The sequence below is a fragment of the Anolis sagrei genome, chromosome 11 (genome assembly GCF_037176765.1).
Source record: "Anolis sagrei isolate rAnoSag1 chromosome 11, rAnoSag1.mat, whole genome shotgun sequence".
Taxonomy (NCBI): domain Eukaryota; kingdom Metazoa; phylum Chordata; class Lepidosauria; order Squamata; family Dactyloidae; genus Anolis; species Anolis sagrei.
Genome location: NC_090031.1, coordinates 6,354,811 through 6,373,712, shown reverse-complemented (window position 1 = coordinate 6,373,712; position 18,902 = coordinate 6,354,811). Strand labels below are relative to the sequence as shown.

Below are 18,902 nucleotides of genomic sequence, written 5' to 3'. Positions count from 1 at the left end.
TTGGTATCGTTTCTCTCCTTTTGGCAGAATCTGTGAGCTGTGGTTTTCCAGTTCAGCTTTTTCATTCTCTCTCTAATTATAATAATAACAATAATAATAATAATAATAATAATACTGTATTTATATCCTGCCACCATCTCCCCAAGGGGATTCAGGGCGGCTTATATGAGGCCAAGCCCTACAATACTGTACAGCAATGCTAATAACAACATACAACGACAATAAAATAAAAAATAAAATACAAAAAACAATATAAAAAGCACATCAAACAATATAAAATCACAATTAAACACTAAGTTACATTCCTTAACATAGGTAAAGGTTTCCTCTTGACATGAAGTCCAGTCATGTCTGACTCTGGGGAGTGGAGCTCATCTCCATTTCTAAGCCAAAGAGCCGGCGTTGTCTGTAGACACCTCCAAGGTCATGTGGGCAGCATGACTGCACGGAGCGCCATTACCTTCCCGCAGAAATGGTACCTATTGATCTATTCACATTTGCATATTTTCAAACTGCTAGGTTGACAGAAGCTGGCCCTAACAGTGGAAGCTCCCCCTGCTCCCCAGATTTGAACCACTGACCTTTCGGTCAGCAAGTTCAACAGGGTTTAACCCACTGTGCCACTGGGGGCTCCAATAACAATAACAATAATAATAGAGTAAAATAATAAATGTAATAAAGTATTACATTTATTATTTTACTCTATTATTATTGTAATAAAAAATGTAATAACAACAATAATAGGTAAAATAATAAGTGCAATAATAAAAATAGAGTAAAATAATAAATGCAATAATAATAATAAATACAGTAAAGTAATAGATGTAATAATAAAAATAATAAATACAATAATAAATACAATAATAATAAATACAGTAAAGTAATAGATGAAATAATAATAATAAATAAATGCAATAATAATAAATGACATATGGAGCCACTGGAGGCTTTTTTAAACCTCCTTGCAGGATTAGGCATTTCCAAACAAAAGAAAAGGGAAAGATCTGTGGTATTCAGAGCAGCGTCCAAATATTTACCAGAGGAAAAGTGGAATTTAAAATGGGCTGAAACGAACATTAAGTAATTATTTATTGTCTAGATATGTTTCAGCTTCCCTAGATACAAATGGCACGGCTCCAGCCCGAGTCTGTGTTCAAACACTAGAAGTCTCCTTTTGGGGGCCTTTTTTTCCTTTTCAGCATTTGGGAACACCAGTCCTTACCTTTTGCTTGTGCTGTTCGTACTCCACCTTCAGAGAGTCATGCTCTCCCTGTAAAGTTTCCAATTTCTTTTCACAACCACAGGCAGCGCCCTGAGCCTAGCAGATAGAAGAAAAAGATCCCTAAGCTTGACTTTCACAAAGTTTTAAGGACTTTGCCTCAAACCAAGATAAGTAAAAAACATTTTGACATTGTTCCAGAACTTGTACCAGAAGGGACAGAGAATTTAAGCTACGCTGACGATCATGCCATCACCGCTCAAGCAGGGAGCTTTGAAATGGTTGAACAGAAGCGCTCCAAAGCTTTAAGCACTCTCACTGCCTATTACAGGGAAAACCAGCTGATTCCTAATCCATCTAAAACACAGGCGTGCGCTTTTCACCTTAAAAACAGACAAGCATCTCGAGCTCTGAGGATGACCTGGGAAGGAATCCCACTGGAGGATTGCAGCACACCCAAATACCTGGGAGTCACTCTGGACTGTGCTCTGACCTACAAGAAGCACTGCCTGAATATCAAGCAAAAAGCGTGTGCTAGAAAACATATAGTACGAAATCTGACTGGCACAACCTGGGGACCACAACCAGACACAGCGAAGACATTTGCCCTTGCGCTTTGCTACTCTGATGCTGAGTACGCCAGTGTGGAATACATCTCATCATGTTAAAACAGTGGATGTGGCTCTTAATAAGACATACCAGATTATCACAGGATGTTTACGCCCTACACTGCTGGAGAAACTATGCTGTTTAGCCTGTATTGCACCACCTGATATCCGTTGGGAAGTAGCAGCCAATAATGCAAAGACCAAGGCAGTGACATCTCTGACCCATCCTCTGTTCCGATAACAGCCAGCACACCAATGTCTTAAATCAAGAAATAGTTTTCTAAGATCTACAGAGACACTCGCTGGAACACCTCAGCAAGCGAGAGTCCAAAAGTGGCAGACTCAAACCCAGAACCTCAATCAATGGCTGATACCAAATGAGAGACTCCCCCCTGGGCAACTTGGAAGGCGCTGAACAGACTGCGCTCTGGCACCACGAGATGCAGAGCCAACCTCAAAAAATGGGGCCACAAAGTGGAATCCACGACATGCGAGTGTGGAGAAGAGCAAACCACTGACCACCTGCTGCAATGCAACCTGCCACATGCACAATGGAGGACCTCCTTGCGGCAACACTAGAGGCCCTCCAAGTGGCCAGTTACTGGTCAAAGGACATTTAATCAACTACCAGGCTTGCAAACTCTGTTTTGTCTGTTTGTTAAAAAATTGTTAAAAATGTAATACAATTGTCTGGTTGATACTGACACGATAAATAAATTAGTTTGTGGTTTAAAAAAAAATTAATTAATTTTTTGTATACATTATAACTGTTTTCTCAATTAGCTTCTGACACAATAAATAAATCAATCAATCCCAGGACTGTTATTGTTATCCCATTGTTGATGCTGGATCAGTTCCCTCCGTATAGGATGGCCCGATCCATCCATTAAAGACAATTCTGTCATCCTTTTAAGCAAGATAGCTGCACTCTGAATGTTTAGATCTGTAGCCATGCTGCCTGGAAAGCACCAGAATATGGAAGACTTGTGTAGCATGCTGGTTGATAACGTGGCTTATCCGTGGACCATATTACTGGAATCCCTCCAAGATCTACCAACTGAATCAAATAGTTCTTCAGACCTATTTTAGAACAACAGTGTAGGGTATGTGTTGCTGGTTGTCAAGTGCTAGCATCTCTTGTCACTGGCTACTTCTGATGACATCAACCGTCAGGCAACATCTGCTGAGCCCTCCTTTTCTGGCCTGCAAAGCAGTGCCTCGCACCTCTCTACTTACCTTCTGTAGGTTTACTGATAATTGTTGGATGTAGCCTTGGAGTTCATGGCCTCGCTGTTCTAACACGGAGATCTTGCTTTCCGCGCTCTTCACTGCATCTCGGAGCTCGGCCCTAAATGAAAAGGGAGTTTCACCCAAAGTTTCACAACAAAGGATTCCCCCAGGCAGGAAGCAGCCAGGCTTTGAAGCTGCAAGGCTATTTAATGCTAATCATGGTGACCAATTGCAACATTCACACAGACAAAGAGTTATTTCTCCCACCCTGGACATTATTCCACAGGTATAAACCCAATTTTAGTTTCCGACAGACCTCACAACCTCTGAGGATGTCTGCCATCGATGTGGGCGAAACGTCAGGAGTTAATGCTTCTGGAACATGATAAGACAGCCCGGAAAACTCACAGCAGTGATTCCAGCCATTTTAAATGTTGAATTGTTTTTATAATTGTTTTAACTGTATTTCGATATTTGTTATAGCATCGAAACGCTGCCGACTGTGAACCGCCTTAAGTCATATACAAATAAGGTAAATAAATAATACATTAATTAATTAAAGCCTTAGAAAATACATTAGCAGGTTCTGTCCTATTATAAACAGCCTGAAACCTTCCTTTCTGGCCACTCTTGGAAACCCTTAATACCAGCTCCTCAATTTGGGGGTGAAGTGACCCATCCTCAGCCCTTCCCAATCTGCTTCCGTGTCTACCTTTCGGCCTGCAGGTCTGCATGTTGCTCTTTCAGATGCTGCAACTCTTCTGCCAGGTGTGAGGAGGACGCATGGGAGACCTGGAGCTCCTCTCGGGCCCTTGCCGCCTCTTGCTCCACCTGGGCCAGAAGCTCTTCTTTCTTCAAGAGCTGGAGATTTCAACAAGGAACAACAAGGTCGGAGTGCTCTTCAGGGAAACGGCTCAAAGCAGTGGTTCTCAACCTTCCTAATGCCGCGACCCCTTAATACAGTTCCTCATGTTGTGGTGACCCTCAAACATAACATTATTTTCATTGCTAACTGTAATTTTGCTACTGGTATGAATCGTAATGTCAATATCCGATCTGCAGGATGTATTTTCATTCACTGGACCAAATTTGGCACAATTACCTGATACACCCACATTTGAATACTGCTGGGGTTGGGTGGGATTGATTTTGTCATTTGGGAGTTGTCATTGCTGGGATTTATAGTTTACCTACAATCAAAGAGCATTCTGAACCCCACCAATGATGGAATTGAACCAAAACTGACACAAAGAAAATACTGGAAGGGTTTGGTGGGCCTTGACCTTGAGTTTTGGAGTTGTTGTTCACCTATATCTAGAGAGCACTATGGATTCAAACTATGATGGATTTGGACCAAACTTGGCACGGATACTCAATATGCCCAAATGTGATCACCGGTGGTGTTTGGGGAAAATAGACTTTGACATTTGGGAGCTGTAGTTGCTGGGATTTATAGTTCACCTACAATCAAAGAGCATTCTGAACTCCACCAATGGTGGAATTGAACCAAAATTGACACACAGAACTCCCATGACCAACAGAAAATAATAGAAGGGTTTTATGGGCATTGACCTTGAGCATTGTAGTTCACCTACATCCAGAGAGCACTGTGGACTCAAACAATGATGGATCTGGACCAAACCTGGCACGGATACTCAATATGACCAAATGTGATCACCGGTGGTGTTTGGGGAAAATAGACTTTGACATTTGGGAGCTGTAGTTGCTGGGATTTATAGTTCACCTACAATCAAAGAGCATTCTGAACTCCACCAATGGTGGAATTGAACCAAAATTGACACACAGAACTCCCATGACCAACAGAAAATAATAGAAGGGTTTGATGGGCATTGACCTTGAGCATTGTAGTTCACCTACATCCAGAGAGCACTGTGGACTCAAACAATGATGGATCTGGACCAAACCTGGCACGGATACTCAATATGCCCAAATGTGATCACCGGTGGTGTTTGGGGGAAAACAGACCTTGGCATTTGTAGTTGCTGGGATTTATAGTTCACCTACAATCAAAGAGCATTCTGAACCCCACCAATGATATAATAATAATAATAATAATAATAATAATATACATTCTGAAGATTAGACATTGACATTATAGTTATGAAGTAGCAACGGAAATAATTTTGGCCCAATTCTATCATTGGTGGGGTTCAGAATAATAATAATAATAATAATAATAATAATAATAATAATAATCTTTATTTATATCCCGCCACCATCTCCCCAATGGGGACTCGGGGCGGCTTACATGAGGCCAAGCCCAAACAACAAATTACAATAAAATAAGATACAAGTTACAATAAAATAAACAACATCGCAATAAAACACAGAACATATGACTACAATAAACAAAATACAAAAAAGCAGTAAACCAAACAAAATGACAATGAGCGGGCCGCATGTACATAAAATGATTTTAAAAACTCAGGGTGAGATAAAGAATTATTTGTGGGTGAGAACTCGTAGAGCAAATTTCCCACAGACAACCCCTACAAACAACAGAAAATACTGTGTTTTCTTATGGTCTTTGTTGACCCCTCTGACACCTCCTTTGTGATCCCCCCAGGGGTCCTGACTCCTAAGTTGAGAAACTCTGGCTCAAAATAATAATAATAATAATAATAATAATAATAATAATAATAATAATAATCCTTATTTATACCTCACCACCATCTCCCCAAGGGGGACTCAGGGCAGCTAACATGAGGACAAGCCCAAAGATACAACATAGCAAAATAAAATAAAATACAACAACAAAAATCCCATCACAATAAAATATATACAGTAGCAAATTAGAGTAAACAAAGCAAAGTAACATAATATAAAATTGAACATAATGGGTGGGCCACATGGACAGGGTAAAATTATAAAACCCTGGATGAGGTAGAAATAGAAGAAGTGTATTTGGGAGGAGACCAAAAGGATAAACAGTGGAAGGGGGGGGAGCTTCCACTGTGCTCTCTGGGTGTAGGTGAACTAGAACTCCCAAAACCCTCTTCTGGCACATGAGCATCGGCCACTCAACGACCCACCCAGCTGGAAGCTGATCTGTTTCTTCTCTTGGGAAACCTTACCATGTGCTTCACTTTTGCCAGCTCCTGCTGCTGAAAGCCTTCCAGCTCGTCAATCTCATCCCTTTTCTGGAAAAGGTTCAAACTCTGCTCTCTCATATCTTGCAGCTGGCCCAGAAGGAGCTTCTTCTCCTATGGAGACACAGGGAAAAAGAGCTGAGGGAACTTCGGTGAAAATACAGTCACATCAGATTGGACGGAGGAGGAGGAGATGCTCAGTAGTTCAAAGTAGTTCTTGTTGATAAAGAAGACCTCCCTTGACCCAACTGTATGCAACAACTACAGACCAATCTCCAACCTCCCATTTTTGGGCAAGGTTCTGGAGCGGATGGTTGCCTCGCAGCTTCAGGGATTCCTCGATTATACCAATTTGTGCACCAACTGCGACCTTACCTCATGAAGTCTGACTTGACCATGGTGGTCCATGCCTTAGTTACCTCTAGATTGGACTACCGTAATGCTCTCTACATGGGGCTACCCTTGAAGACGGCCTGGAAATTACAACTTGTCCAACGTTCAGCAGCCAGACTAATAACTGGGGCAACTTACAGGGAGCGGTCAACCCCCCTGTTTAAGGAGCTCAACTGGCTGCCATTTATTTTCCGGTCCCAATTCAAGGTGCAGGTTATCACCTATAAAGCCCTAAACGGTTTGGGACCCGCCTACCTTCGTGACCGTATCTCTCCCCATGAACCATCTCGGGCCCTCCGTTCTTCTGGGGAGGCCCTTCTTTCGCCCCTGCCAGTCTCACAGACTCGTCAGGTGAGTACAAGGGAGAGAGCTTTTTCCTCCGTGGCTTCCCAACTCTGGAAATCACTTCCTGGAGAGATTAGGAAAGCCCCTACCCTAGAAACCTTTAAAAAGAACCTTAAAACCTGGCTCTTCCGCTGCGCATTTGGTTAAAAACAAACATCATGGTTTAAAACAAGCTACTTTACCTTTTCAAGGTGAGACAGCTTCTCTTTCCATTCCTGAAAAAACGAGAAAAGGACAATTCAACACGGGTACACTTTCACCTGGAGGGACAGCAGATCACAGGAGCTGTCTTCATAGACCAGTCTGTAGCTTTTTCTCGGCTTCTCCGGAGAAAAACGTATAATACCACAAAGGACTAACACCTCACCCACTTAATAGGAAATCTGCTACAAAACAGGAGCTTTTTTGTTGAATTCCAGGGCCAGAGAAGCAGACGGTGAAAACAGAAGAACGGCCTGCCTCAGGGAGCATGCTTGCTCTGTTAATGTTCAACATTTACACAAATGACCAGCCACTGCCAGAAGGGACAGAGAGTTTCATCTATGCTGACAATAGCGCCATCACCGCTCAAGCAGGGAGCTTTGAAATGGCTGAACCGAAGCTCTCTGAAGCTTTAGGTGCTCCTTCCAGTATTTTCTGTTGGCCATGGGAGTTCTCTGTGCCAAGCTTGGTTCAATTTCATCATTGGTGGAGTTCAGAATGCTCTGATTGTAGGTGAGTTATAAATCCCAGCAACTACAATTCCCAAATGACAAAATCATTACCCCCACTAACCCCACCAGCATTCAAATGTGGGCATATAGGGGATACGATAACTCTGAGGCCCTTCTCCCACAGAGACCTCTCACAGACTGAGTCTTCTCTCCCACTGAGGCTTCTCACAGACTGAGGCTACTAAGTTGTTGAGTGTTTTTGTCTAAGTGGGTGAGAGTTTTTGTCTAAAGCGGATTTTCAGAAGTTGATTTCCGTTCAAAGCAGAAAGATACCATTGCATATTAATGTGCCTTACGCACATTACAAATACACCTTGCACATTTGGTGCCTTGGTCCAGTTGCATATACCTTGCACATTTGGATCAATTTCATCATTGGTGGAGTTCAGAAAGTTCTTTGATTATATGTAAACTATCAATCCCAGCAACTACAACTCCCAAGTGAGAAAATCAACCCCGCCCAACCCCACCAGTATTCAGATTTGGGCATATTGGGTATGTTTAACATCTACACAAATGACCAGCCACTGCCAGAAGGGACAGAGAGTTTCATCTATGCTGACGATAGCGCCATCACTGCTCAAGCAGGGAGCTTTGAAATGGCTCCCTGCCAAAATACATCCTGCAGATTAGATATTTACATTATAGTTATGAAGTAGCAACAAATATAATTTTATGGTTGGGGGTCACCACAACATGAGGGACTGTATTAAGGGGTCTCATCTTTACAAAGACTGAGAAACACTGCTTTAGAGCCTCTCGAGCAGCGTTTTGCCCAGGCTTGAAATTCAGTGAACTACAGCTTGGGCCTATGAATTTCATGGGGAGATTACCTGGTCCTTCTTCTCCAATGCCAAGGCCATTCCTTCCGCCATCTTGGCCGTGCTGGCCTGATGAGCCTCATTCTGCTCTTGGAGTTTTTTCACAAAGGCTGGAGAGAATAACACCGCAACTGAGCCATAGTGACACCTGCACAGCTTGGGAAACACTCTGTTTAAAGCCTCCTCAAAGAAAGCTACAGCTGCACTTAATATTAAGAAAATAAACCCCATTCAAAAGATTTACTCATTAATTTAATTCAAAGAGACTTTAATATAATTGGGACACATTGGAATGTTTACATCCAATATTGTTGGATCCCCTGGCTGGCTGAAAAAGAGCTTTACACATTGCATTTCCAAAGAGGGAAAGAAAAGTACGTACAGTCTTGATGCGTCTCTAAAGCGTTCTCAAGCTTCTCCTTAATCTTCTGCAGGTTTCGAACCTGTTCGGCATAATCTTGGGAGAAAGGAGGCGGCAGCACCAACCGGACGTGAACAGACAGTAGGAAAAATCAGGGAGGATGAGGGTTAGGAAAGAACAACAACAGCAACAATGGTAAATGAAGACAGCCAATGATTTCCTCGGTTTTGAAAATCATTTCAAAGCAGACAACCCTACCGCAACACTGAGCAAAACAAAACACTGCTAAAGATGAAGGTGGGAGGAGGGATGGACAATCGGGACTGTGGTGCAGCTGGCTGGAAGTCAGCTGCATTAAGAGTTCGAAGCCAGCCCGGGTCAGAGTGAGCTTCCAACCAATTCGTGTAGCTTGCTGTCAACCTTTGTAGCCCGAAAGACAGTTGCATCTGTCAAGTAGGAAATTTAGGTGCCGCGTATGCGGGGAGGCTAATTTAACTAATTTATGAGGCCATAAAAATCTCCAGCAAGCATGCAAAGAATGAGGAAGTACTTCATCAGTGTCCCCTGGTGGCCGGAATACCCTCATCAAAAAAGCTGGAATGCTAATAGCCTCTGAGTGCCTGTCTATACATATATTGCGTGTCTATGGCATTGAATGTTTGCCCTGCAGGGTGAAAAAGAAATCTGGTCAGTTAACGGGAATGGTATGGACTCAAGACTTATATTTTAAAGATAATTTATCATTATTTATTTATGCATTTATTCTTGTTGTCTGTTGTATATGTTTTGATTTTATTGCTGTATTATGTTGTCCGGGCTTGGCCCCATGTAAGCTGCTCCGAATCCCCATCGGGGAGATGGTGGCAGGGTAGAAATAAAGATTATTATTATTATTATTATTATTATTATTATTATTATTATTTACAACATTTATATGCCGCCCTTCTCACCCCGAAGGGAACTCAGAGCGGCTTACAAGGTATATATTAAGCATTGCTATATTACACCATACCACTATATTGTAATATTATTAGTAATATTACATGTAATATAAATATATAATTATAACATCATATTGTTATTATTATTATTATTATATTGCATTACATTATAATATTATAAATATTATATATACAATATATTAAATTATTAGAATAGCACAGGAGACAATTATGGTTATAAGTTTACATGGGTATGATGTTTTCATATTTGATAATAGTAACCCTTACCTGGAAAGAGCCTCTGTTCTTCCAGAAGTGTTTAAGATCTCTGGTTTTTAACTCTGAATATGTTTTAATGGATTTTAACTGTTTTAAATGCTGTTTATATTTAATTCCGTTTTAATGTTTGCATCTTTGCATATTTTAAATTGTATGAGCCCCCAGTGGCGCAGCAGGTTAAACCATTAAGCTGCTGAACTGCTGAATGGTTCAAATCCGGGGAGTGGGGTGAGCTCCTGCTGTTAGCCCCAGCTTCTGCCAAGCCAGCAGTTCAAAAATATGCAAATGTGAGTAGATCATTAGGTACCGCTCCTGCAGGAAGGTAACAGTGCTCCATGTAGTCATGCCGGCCACATGACCTTGGGGGTGTCTACGGACTAATGCTGGCTCTTCGGCTTAGTTATGGAGATGAGCACATATGGCATTTCCATATGCGAATTTAACAGATCACCACTTGAAGAAACACGGTTACAGGTAAGCAACCATTACTTTCAGCAGTGAAGACGGTTACAATACTAAAAACATATTTATACAGGAACATTGGAATGACCACCAGACGATTACTGCAATAATGTATTTTGAGCCAGAAACAGTTACAGAAACTCCTGCGCAACAAGCAACCTACCAGACAGCTTGACTTCCAGCTTCCGTATCTGGTCGTTTCTTCGCAACAGCTGAGAGGAGACGTCCTCTCTGGAGCTGCTTCCATCAGAAGGCTTGGGAGGTTAAGAGAAACATAGGAAGAGTCACAATAAGCCAGAAAAAGGACCAGCCCAACTGACTTATACAAGAAAATAGAGAAGCAAGTTCATGAATACAATCATAAACACTTCCACATCCGTAATATGGATCTGAATGTAAATTACTTGATGTAAATTAATGTTTCAAATTAACTACATGTTGTGGTCACCATTTTGCTTTAATACAGGAAGCTGCTCTGAGTTCCCTATTGAGAGAAAGGCTAACTAATTAGCTACATCTGCAATATTATTGATTGATTGATTACAGTATTGATATACCACCCTTCTCACCCCGAAGTGGATGGGGCGGATTTCTCACAAAATCTCTCCCCAACTTTCCCACGCAATCGCTGGGACCTACGATGCTTATTTCCTTCTCTGCTCTGTAGACCTTTGCTGATCTTTGTAACACCAGGTATTTTCTCCTGAGAACCTTCTGTATCACTTATCTCTTCGGACGACTCCTTATCTAATGTTGCAGTTTCTGGCTCCTCTGACTAACCTTGAATCCCTGCACTTTCCGAGTCAGATTTTTCAGAGATGGAAGCATGATTCCCCTGACTTGAATCTTCATCACTACGAGCCCCAGGAAATTCCACAGGCAATGGGATCTCTTCGGCCAACTCCTTATCTAATGTTGCAGTTTCTGGCTCCTCTGACTAAACTTGAATCTCTGCACTTTCCGAGTCAGATTTCTCAAAGACAGAAGCATCATTCCCCTGACTTGAATCTTCATCACTACGAGCCACAGGAAATTCCACAGGCAATGGGATCTCTTTAACCGACTCCTTATCTAATGTTGCAGTTTTCTGGCTCCTTTGACTAACCTTGAATCCCTGCACTTTCCGAGTCAGATTTCTCAAAGACAGAAGCATCATTCCTCTGACTCGAATCTTCATCACTATGAACCCCAGGAAATCCCCCAATCCTCTCTAAATCATCAGCCTCAGGAGTTTCAGACTGATCTCTAACAGCTCAATCACAATAAACTCCCTATTTTTACAGGAAATGAAACAGATTCTGAGACAAGTGCAGACAGGAAGACATGGAAGTGTAGTGGATTGTTTTTGGCATGCATTCGAAGCTTAAGAACAAAACAGATCGAGAATTGTGGACCTTCAAATAATTTTCAACGTATGGTTTTCATTTGAAATCATTTTCAACTAAAGTGACCCTATCATGATGCTTCCTGAGGCAAAGAGCATGTGACTCACCCATTGGGTGTCATGGCTGAATAGGGATTCAAAACCTAGTCTCCAGAATCGTAATCCAACGCTACAATGGCTGCTCTATGACCTGTTATTTTCACATGACTTTTCAATCCATGTATCAATGCCTCATTGCCGTACGTTATGGGGTCAACCCAACACCCAAACCCAGCCTTGGACACTTACGAAGTCGTCCCCCGAATCCGCTCCCATGGATGTGATGGACTCTTTGCTGACTGATCTGGGCATTCTGGCCACCCCTCGAGGAGCAGTTGCCGCTTCTTCGGCAATCTTTTTCTTCAGTTTGGCAAACATCTTCTCAAAGCCACGGCCAAGTCCACAAGGACACAAGTATAATGATGGTGTTGTGGAACTCTCCTTCCAAGCCAGATTGATCTTCCATCCAGTCAGTTCCTCTCCCTCAGGGGGCCCATGGTCCAGTAGAGCTTAAGAAATGAAAAGAACAGATAAATGTGATGCTTACATATGACAAGAGAGCTTAACGAACAGAGATCAGCCTACCCAGGATTGCACCGGGATTGTGTCAGCTGCATTAAGATCACTCTGACCAAAAGGTCATGAGTTCGAAGCCAGCCCAGGTTGGAGTGGGTTTCCAACCAATTGTGTGTAGCCTGTTGTCGACTTTTGCAACCCGAAAGACAGTTGCATCTGTCAAGTAGGAAAATTAGGTACCACCTTAAAGTGTGGGGAGGCTAAATTAACTGATTTATGAGGCCATAAAGAAGACTCCAGCAAAGCATTCCAGGGGGGAAGCATGCGGGGAATGCGGAAGTGCTTCATCAGCGTCACAGATGGACGATGAAAGCGACAGCTCCCCTGGAGGCCAGAAAAAGTTAAATAGCCTCTGTGAATGTCTGTATATGTTGTATGTTAAAATTGGCATTGAATGTTTGCCATATATGTGTACACTGTAATCTGCCCTGCGGGGTGAGAAGGGCAGAATATAAAAGCTGTAAATAAATAAATAGATAAATACCCACAGAGGACTACTTTAAGAACCATAACTTACCCTTGGAATAGTTTCAACTATTTTTTAATGCGAAGGAGGGAGAAGAGAAGAATGCTATAGGACTGATTAGATGTACAAAGTTATTTTGAATTAATTTGAATATAACTTATTCAAGCCATATGAAGTGCTCTTCATTGAATTTTTCTGTATTAATTAAACTTTCAGTTCAGCTGTTCTTTGGCAACTGAAATATTTTCCAGATGCAAACTGAATGCTATTTGGCAAACATATTTGTTTAAAGCATTCCCAACATTGCAGGCCAAACTATCAATTTAAGGCAGTACAAAAAATGCTTAAGATGCCGCATATACTTGAATATAAGCAGAGTTTTCAGCCTTTTTTGGGGCCTGAAAAAGCCTTCCTCGGCTTATATGCAAGTCAAGCCAGCAGTGGAGGCTGAAGCCGGCTGGCCTTCGCCTCCAAAGCCAACTGGGGGAATCCTTTGTTGGGAGGAGAAGCCATTGTAATGCACAAGTATGTGGACAATGTCAACAGAAAGGAGGAAGCCATGAAAATGAGCACAATCTGACGACCAGTTCTTTTCATCCGAAGCTGTCCGCTCAGGTGCAGAAATTACCATATGTGCAATTCACAAGGACATTTTGGCTACCAGTATTTTTAAAAAACGCTAAAATAAAGAACAATACTCAAAACAGGAGAATTCAAGACAAGAAACATCAGGGTTGGCTAATCACCTTCCAACAAAGGATTCCCACAGGCCGTAAGAAGCCAAACTTTGAAACTGCTATTATTATTATTTTTTTATTTATTTATTTATTAATCGAATTTATATACTGCCACTACCCGAAGGCTCGGAGCGGTTTACAACATACATATGCAATACATTACATTTAGAAACAAAGAAAAATTTCAATTAACCAGATTCAAATGCCAGCATAAATAAATAAGTTTTACAAGCTCTACGAAAAGATAGTAAATCTCGGAGAGCTCGTGTTTCCGCTGGCAAGGTATTCCACAGGTAAGGAGCCACCATCTATTATTGCTGTTATTATTCATATTTCTATTTGTGACCATCTTTTCAATCAGTACAGAGACCCAAAAGGACTCACAACCTTTAAAATGATTTTTAAAAACCCAAATATAATAGGTACAGTTCAAAGTATAAGAAGACAACGACCTTCTTCCAACTCACTCGACCGACCTAACACGATCGCTGCTATGAATTATTCACTAGGTTCCTTGGCAATACAATAGATATCAGATGCCACTCTGATCCTCAAAGAGCTTCACATTCATCCCCAGACTGTGACAGCAGTTTCCGAGGGGCACAAACACAGGGTTCGTATTACCCTTTCGGGCTCCCACCACGACAAATCAAGAATGTGGTGGACCAATAGGAGTGTAGTGCTGAGATCAAGGGAAGGCCAGGGATGATGGGAATTGCAGTATCTTCACTCACTTCTAGAAACCGCTGCGACACAAACAAATGATGCACCTGGACCACATTTGGCATACAACTCCCTATGACGCACTTTCTGTCCTGATGAGGGTTGGGGAAGGATGGATCACAGATAATGGGATTTGCAGTACCTTCACCCACTTCCACAGACCACTGTGACCCTCACAAATGATGGACCTGGACCAAACTTGGGACACAAAATCCCGCATGACCAACAGTACATACTGGAGAGGTTGGAGAGGAATGGCCCACCCACGTGGGAGTTGTAGTTCACCCTGCATTCAGAGCACTCTGAAGCCCCCCCCCCCCATAATTTTACATTCTCCTGAAAGACACTTTGTATCCCTTTCTGCAGATTGTATGCATGTATCCTTTCTCAATGGTGGGTTTGTGTCTATAATTTCATATACTTTTATGACACTCTGCTTAATCTATGTTTGCTCTTATTGCAATATTTGCATAAAACAGATTCAGCAGAGTGTCATAGAAGTAAGTCATAGAAGCTAACCCACCATGGAGAAATTGTAATTCACCTGAGGAAGACCTAGAGTCAAAACCGGCTGTTTTCTCCGTGCTCTTTGGGTCAACATATTGTTTTTACAAGCTGAAAGTTTATGCTTAGAACACACATTGTTTGATGTATTGTTGAATGCTTTCATGGCTGGAATCACTAGGTTGTTGTAGGTTTTTCGGGCTATATGGCCATGTTCTAGAAGCATTCTCTCCTGATGTTTCGCCTGCATCTATGGCAAGCATCCTCACTACCTCTGAGGATGCTTGCCATAGATACAGGCAAAACGTCAGGAGATAATGCTTCTAGAACATGGCCACAGAGCCAAAAAAAAACACAAGAACCCACATGGTTTGAGTTATTTATTTATTTATTTATTATTTGCACTTGTTAACCACCACTCTCAGCCCGAGGGCGACTCGTGGCGGTGTACAAAACATAGAACATAGAAAAGACAACAGTTTACAATAAATCAAGACCATAACATAACATCTTACGAATACACACTAATTAAACTAAAAATCCGCTTCGTCTTGTTTGGGGTCATAATCAATCTCATAGTCATAGTCCATTCCGGTGGTCATTCCAAAAACATAGCACTTAATTGAAGGCCTTTTCAAAGAGCCAGGTTTTCAGGCCCTTGCGGAAGGCCATGAGGGAAGGCGCCTGTCTGATTTCAGCAGGGAGGGAGTTCCATAGCCGGGGGGCCACCACCGAGAAGGCCCGCTCTCTCGTCCCCGCCAGGCGTGCCTGTGAGGCAGGCGGGACCGAGAGAAGGGCCTCCCCAGATGATCTCACGGTCCTCGTGGGCTCGTAGGCCGAGATGCGGTTCTCAAGGTATTTTGGGCCGGAACCGTTTAGGGCTTTGTAGGATAACACCAGCACCTTAAATTGGGCCCGGTAGCAAATCGGCAGCCAGTGGAGCTGGGACAGCAAGGGCGTTGTGTGCTCCCTGCGTCCCGCTCCGGTTAACAACATGGCTGCCGCACGCTGGACTAGCTGGAGCTTCCGGGCCGTCTTCAAGGGCAGCCCCACGTAGAGAGCGTTGCAGTAGTCGAGGCGGGATGTGACCAAAGCGTGTACCACCGTGGCCAAGTCAGACTTCCCAAGATACGGGCGCAGCTGGCGCACGAGCCGAAGCACGAGTTAGGAACTACTTTGTTATACAGAGCATTAGCATTGGGATTGTATATTTTGTACTATGTGTATTTCACTCAATATAAGTCTACACTGTTTATTTACTATTAATAGTGTATATCTTTGTGCTTGTGGACCAACACTGTTTTGGTTTTATATTGTAAAGTGGTCTTAAGTCACATCTGGGTTTGAGAAAAGCGGGATAGAAATATCATTCAACTAGCCATGCCCTGCCATGCGTCGCTGTGACTCAGTCTGTGTATATGTGTTTTGTGTGTGCGCATATATATGTGTGTATATGTGGTTTTGTGTGTTATGGATTTTTTATTTTTTGGCTTTTTAAGTCTCTTCCGCAGTGTTTTTCAGTGTTTTTATGAGTGACAGTCACTTGTTGATCTGTTAGGGGTGTAGTGTCCAAATTTGGAGGTGGGGTATAAAAATAAAGTAGTAGTAGTAGTTATTATTATTATTATTATTATTAGAAACACAACAAGATGAGTCCACAGCAGACAAGATTATCTGCTGTCTGTTGTATTGGATTACACATCGGACCCTTCCCAAGAGTCAGGACTGGGTGATGTATTGGTGAATAATGCGTGCAGATCACAGTAAGGTTGCATTCTGCAGCTGGCAGATAGTAATCTTGTCAGTGCTGATTGTGTTTAAGTGCAGGCCAAGGTCTTGAGGCACTGCACCCAGTGTGCCGATCACCACTGGGACCCCCTTGACTGGCTTGTGCCAGAGTCTTTGCAGTTCGATCTTTAAATCCTCATATTGTGTCAGCTTTTCCAGTTATTTCTCTTCAATCCTGCTGTCACCCGGGATTGCAACATCGATGATCCATACTTTGTTTTTTAACATGATCGTGAGGTCAGGAGTATTGTGCGCCACAACACTGTCTGAATTCGGAAGTCCCAGAGGAGTTTGACGTGTTCATTTCCTGTACATTTTTCCAGCTTGTGATAATAATAATAATAATAATAATAATAATAATAATAATAATATAATCGTCTGTCTGAATTTGGAAGTCCCAGAGTAGTTTGGTGTGTTCATTTTCTGTAAAATTTTCCGGCTTGTGATCATTATTTATTATTATTATAATATAATAATATTATGATAATCAACTACCAAACTCACAAATGATGTATTATGTCTGTTTGTTTGCTTTGTTCTGTTAGAAATGTAATATAATTGACTGGTTGCCCTGACACGACAAATAAATAAATATTATAATATTATTTTACTGACACAAAAGCACAGAATGTCACAGCAAACGAGATCTATATGCTGGATTTCATACCAAAAAGACCACAAGTCGAACACTTCCCAATGCAAGATACTCCACTTTGGAAGGAAAACGAAATGCAAAGATATAGAATGGGGGATGCCTGGCTCGAGAGCAGTACGTGTGGAAAAGATCTTGGAGTCCTCGTGGACAACAAGTTAAACATGAGCCAACAATGTGGTGTGGCGGCAAAAAAAGCCAATGGGATTTTGGCCTGCATCAATAGGAGTATAGTGTCTAGATCTAGGGAAGTAATGCTACCCCCCTATTCCGCTTTGGTTAGACCACACCTGGAATATTGTGTCCATTTCTGGGCACCACAATTCAAGAGAGATATCGACAAGCTGGAATGTGTCCAGAGGAGGGCGACTAAAATGATCAAGGGTCTGGAGAACAAGCCCTATGAGGAGCGGCTTAAGGAGTTGGGCATGTTTAGCCTGAAGAAGAGAAGGCTGAGAGGAGATATGATAGCCATGTATAAATATGTGAGAGGAAGCCACCGGGAGGAGGGAGCAAGCTTGTTTTCTGCTTCCTTGGAGACTAGGATGAGGAACAATGGCTTCAAACTCAAGAGAGGAGATTCCAACTGAACATGAGGAAGAACTTCCTGACTGTGAGAGCCGTTCAGCAGTGGAACTCTCTGCCCCGGAGTGTGGTGGAGGCTCCTTCTTTGAAAGCTTTTAAACAGAGGTTGGATGGCCATCTGTCAGGGGTGATTTGAATGCAATATTCCTGCTTCTTGGCAGAATGGGGTTGGACTGGATGGCCCATGAGGTCTCTTCCAACTCTTTGATTCTATGATTCTAGCACTGCGTGATGTATATTATTATTATTATTATTATTATTATTATTATTATTATTATTATATCTTCAAAGGCAGCCCCACATTGAGAGCGTTGCAGTAGTCCAGACGGATTATACAATTGTTTAACCTCTTCATTTAAAAAAAGAAAGGATTATAAGAATCTTGAAACAAGAGAAATAAGCAGAGGAACTTGTAAAGTGGGTTTTGGTTGACAGTAGCTAGCCTTCCTGATCAAGGCCTTGTTCTGGCACATCTACTTCAGGGCTGGGCCAACTTGGGCCTTCCCTCCAGGTGTTTTGGACTCCAACTCCCACAATTCCTCACAGCCTCAGGCCTTTAGGGACTACAACTTAGGGCCTGAGGCTGTGAGGAATTGTGGGAGTTGGAGTCCAAAACACCTGGAGGGAAGGCCCAAGTTGGCCCAGGCCTGAGGGGGGAAAGCAAAGGGCCTGAGGCTGTGAGGAATTGTGGGAGTTGTAGTCCCAAGTTGGAATGAAGGCCTAAGTTGGGCCAGGCCTGCTCCACTTGCCTTCCCTTGGCCTCCAAGCCGTCGCCATAGTGACTACCAGCAGTGTTACAGCCTCCCATCCCAGAATACCCTCCCTTTCCCTTCCAAACCAGAGGAATCTCTCTCTCTGTTTCAATTGCCCTCCGAGATTCCACTCACCAGCTGGTCCTCAACTGCAGTCTCGCTCCAATCGGAAGCGCCCACCGGCTGGCGGAAGTGACAGGGCAGGCGCTAACCG

The 18,902-nt window shown here is 42.5% G+C and overlaps 1 protein-coding gene across 2 annotated transcripts in view; it reads right to left on the bottom strand.

Moving 5' to 3' along the window:
- GOLGA1 (golgin A1) overlaps positions 1 to 18,902 on the bottom strand; it is a 33,947-nt gene extending 15,045 nt beyond the window's left edge. Inside the window, exons 1-10 of one of the 2 annotated variants that reach the window (XM_067471828.1) lie at positions 18,824 to 18,902; positions 12,155 to 12,414; positions 10,646 to 10,736; positions 8,822 to 8,896; positions 8,452 to 8,549; positions 7,088 to 7,120; positions 6,153 to 6,281; positions 3,770 to 3,918; positions 3,064 to 3,175; positions 1,223 to 1,318 (exon numbers count right to left, since the gene is read on the bottom strand). In XM_067471828.1, the coding sequence (XP_067327929.1) occupies positions 1,223 to 1,318; positions 3,064 to 3,175; positions 3,770 to 3,918; positions 6,153 to 6,281; positions 7,088 to 7,120; positions 8,452 to 8,549; positions 8,822 to 8,896; positions 10,646 to 10,736; positions 12,155 to 12,283 (912 nt within the window). In that variant the 5' untranslated portion in view covers positions 12,284 to 12,414; positions 18,824 to 18,902. The remainder of the gene's footprint in view (positions 1 to 1,222; positions 1,319 to 3,063; positions 3,176 to 3,769; positions 3,919 to 6,152; positions 6,282 to 7,087; positions 7,121 to 8,451; positions 8,550 to 8,821; positions 8,897 to 10,645; positions 10,737 to 12,154; positions 12,415 to 18,823) is intronic. The other variant, XM_067471830.1, reaches the window with a different exon arrangement.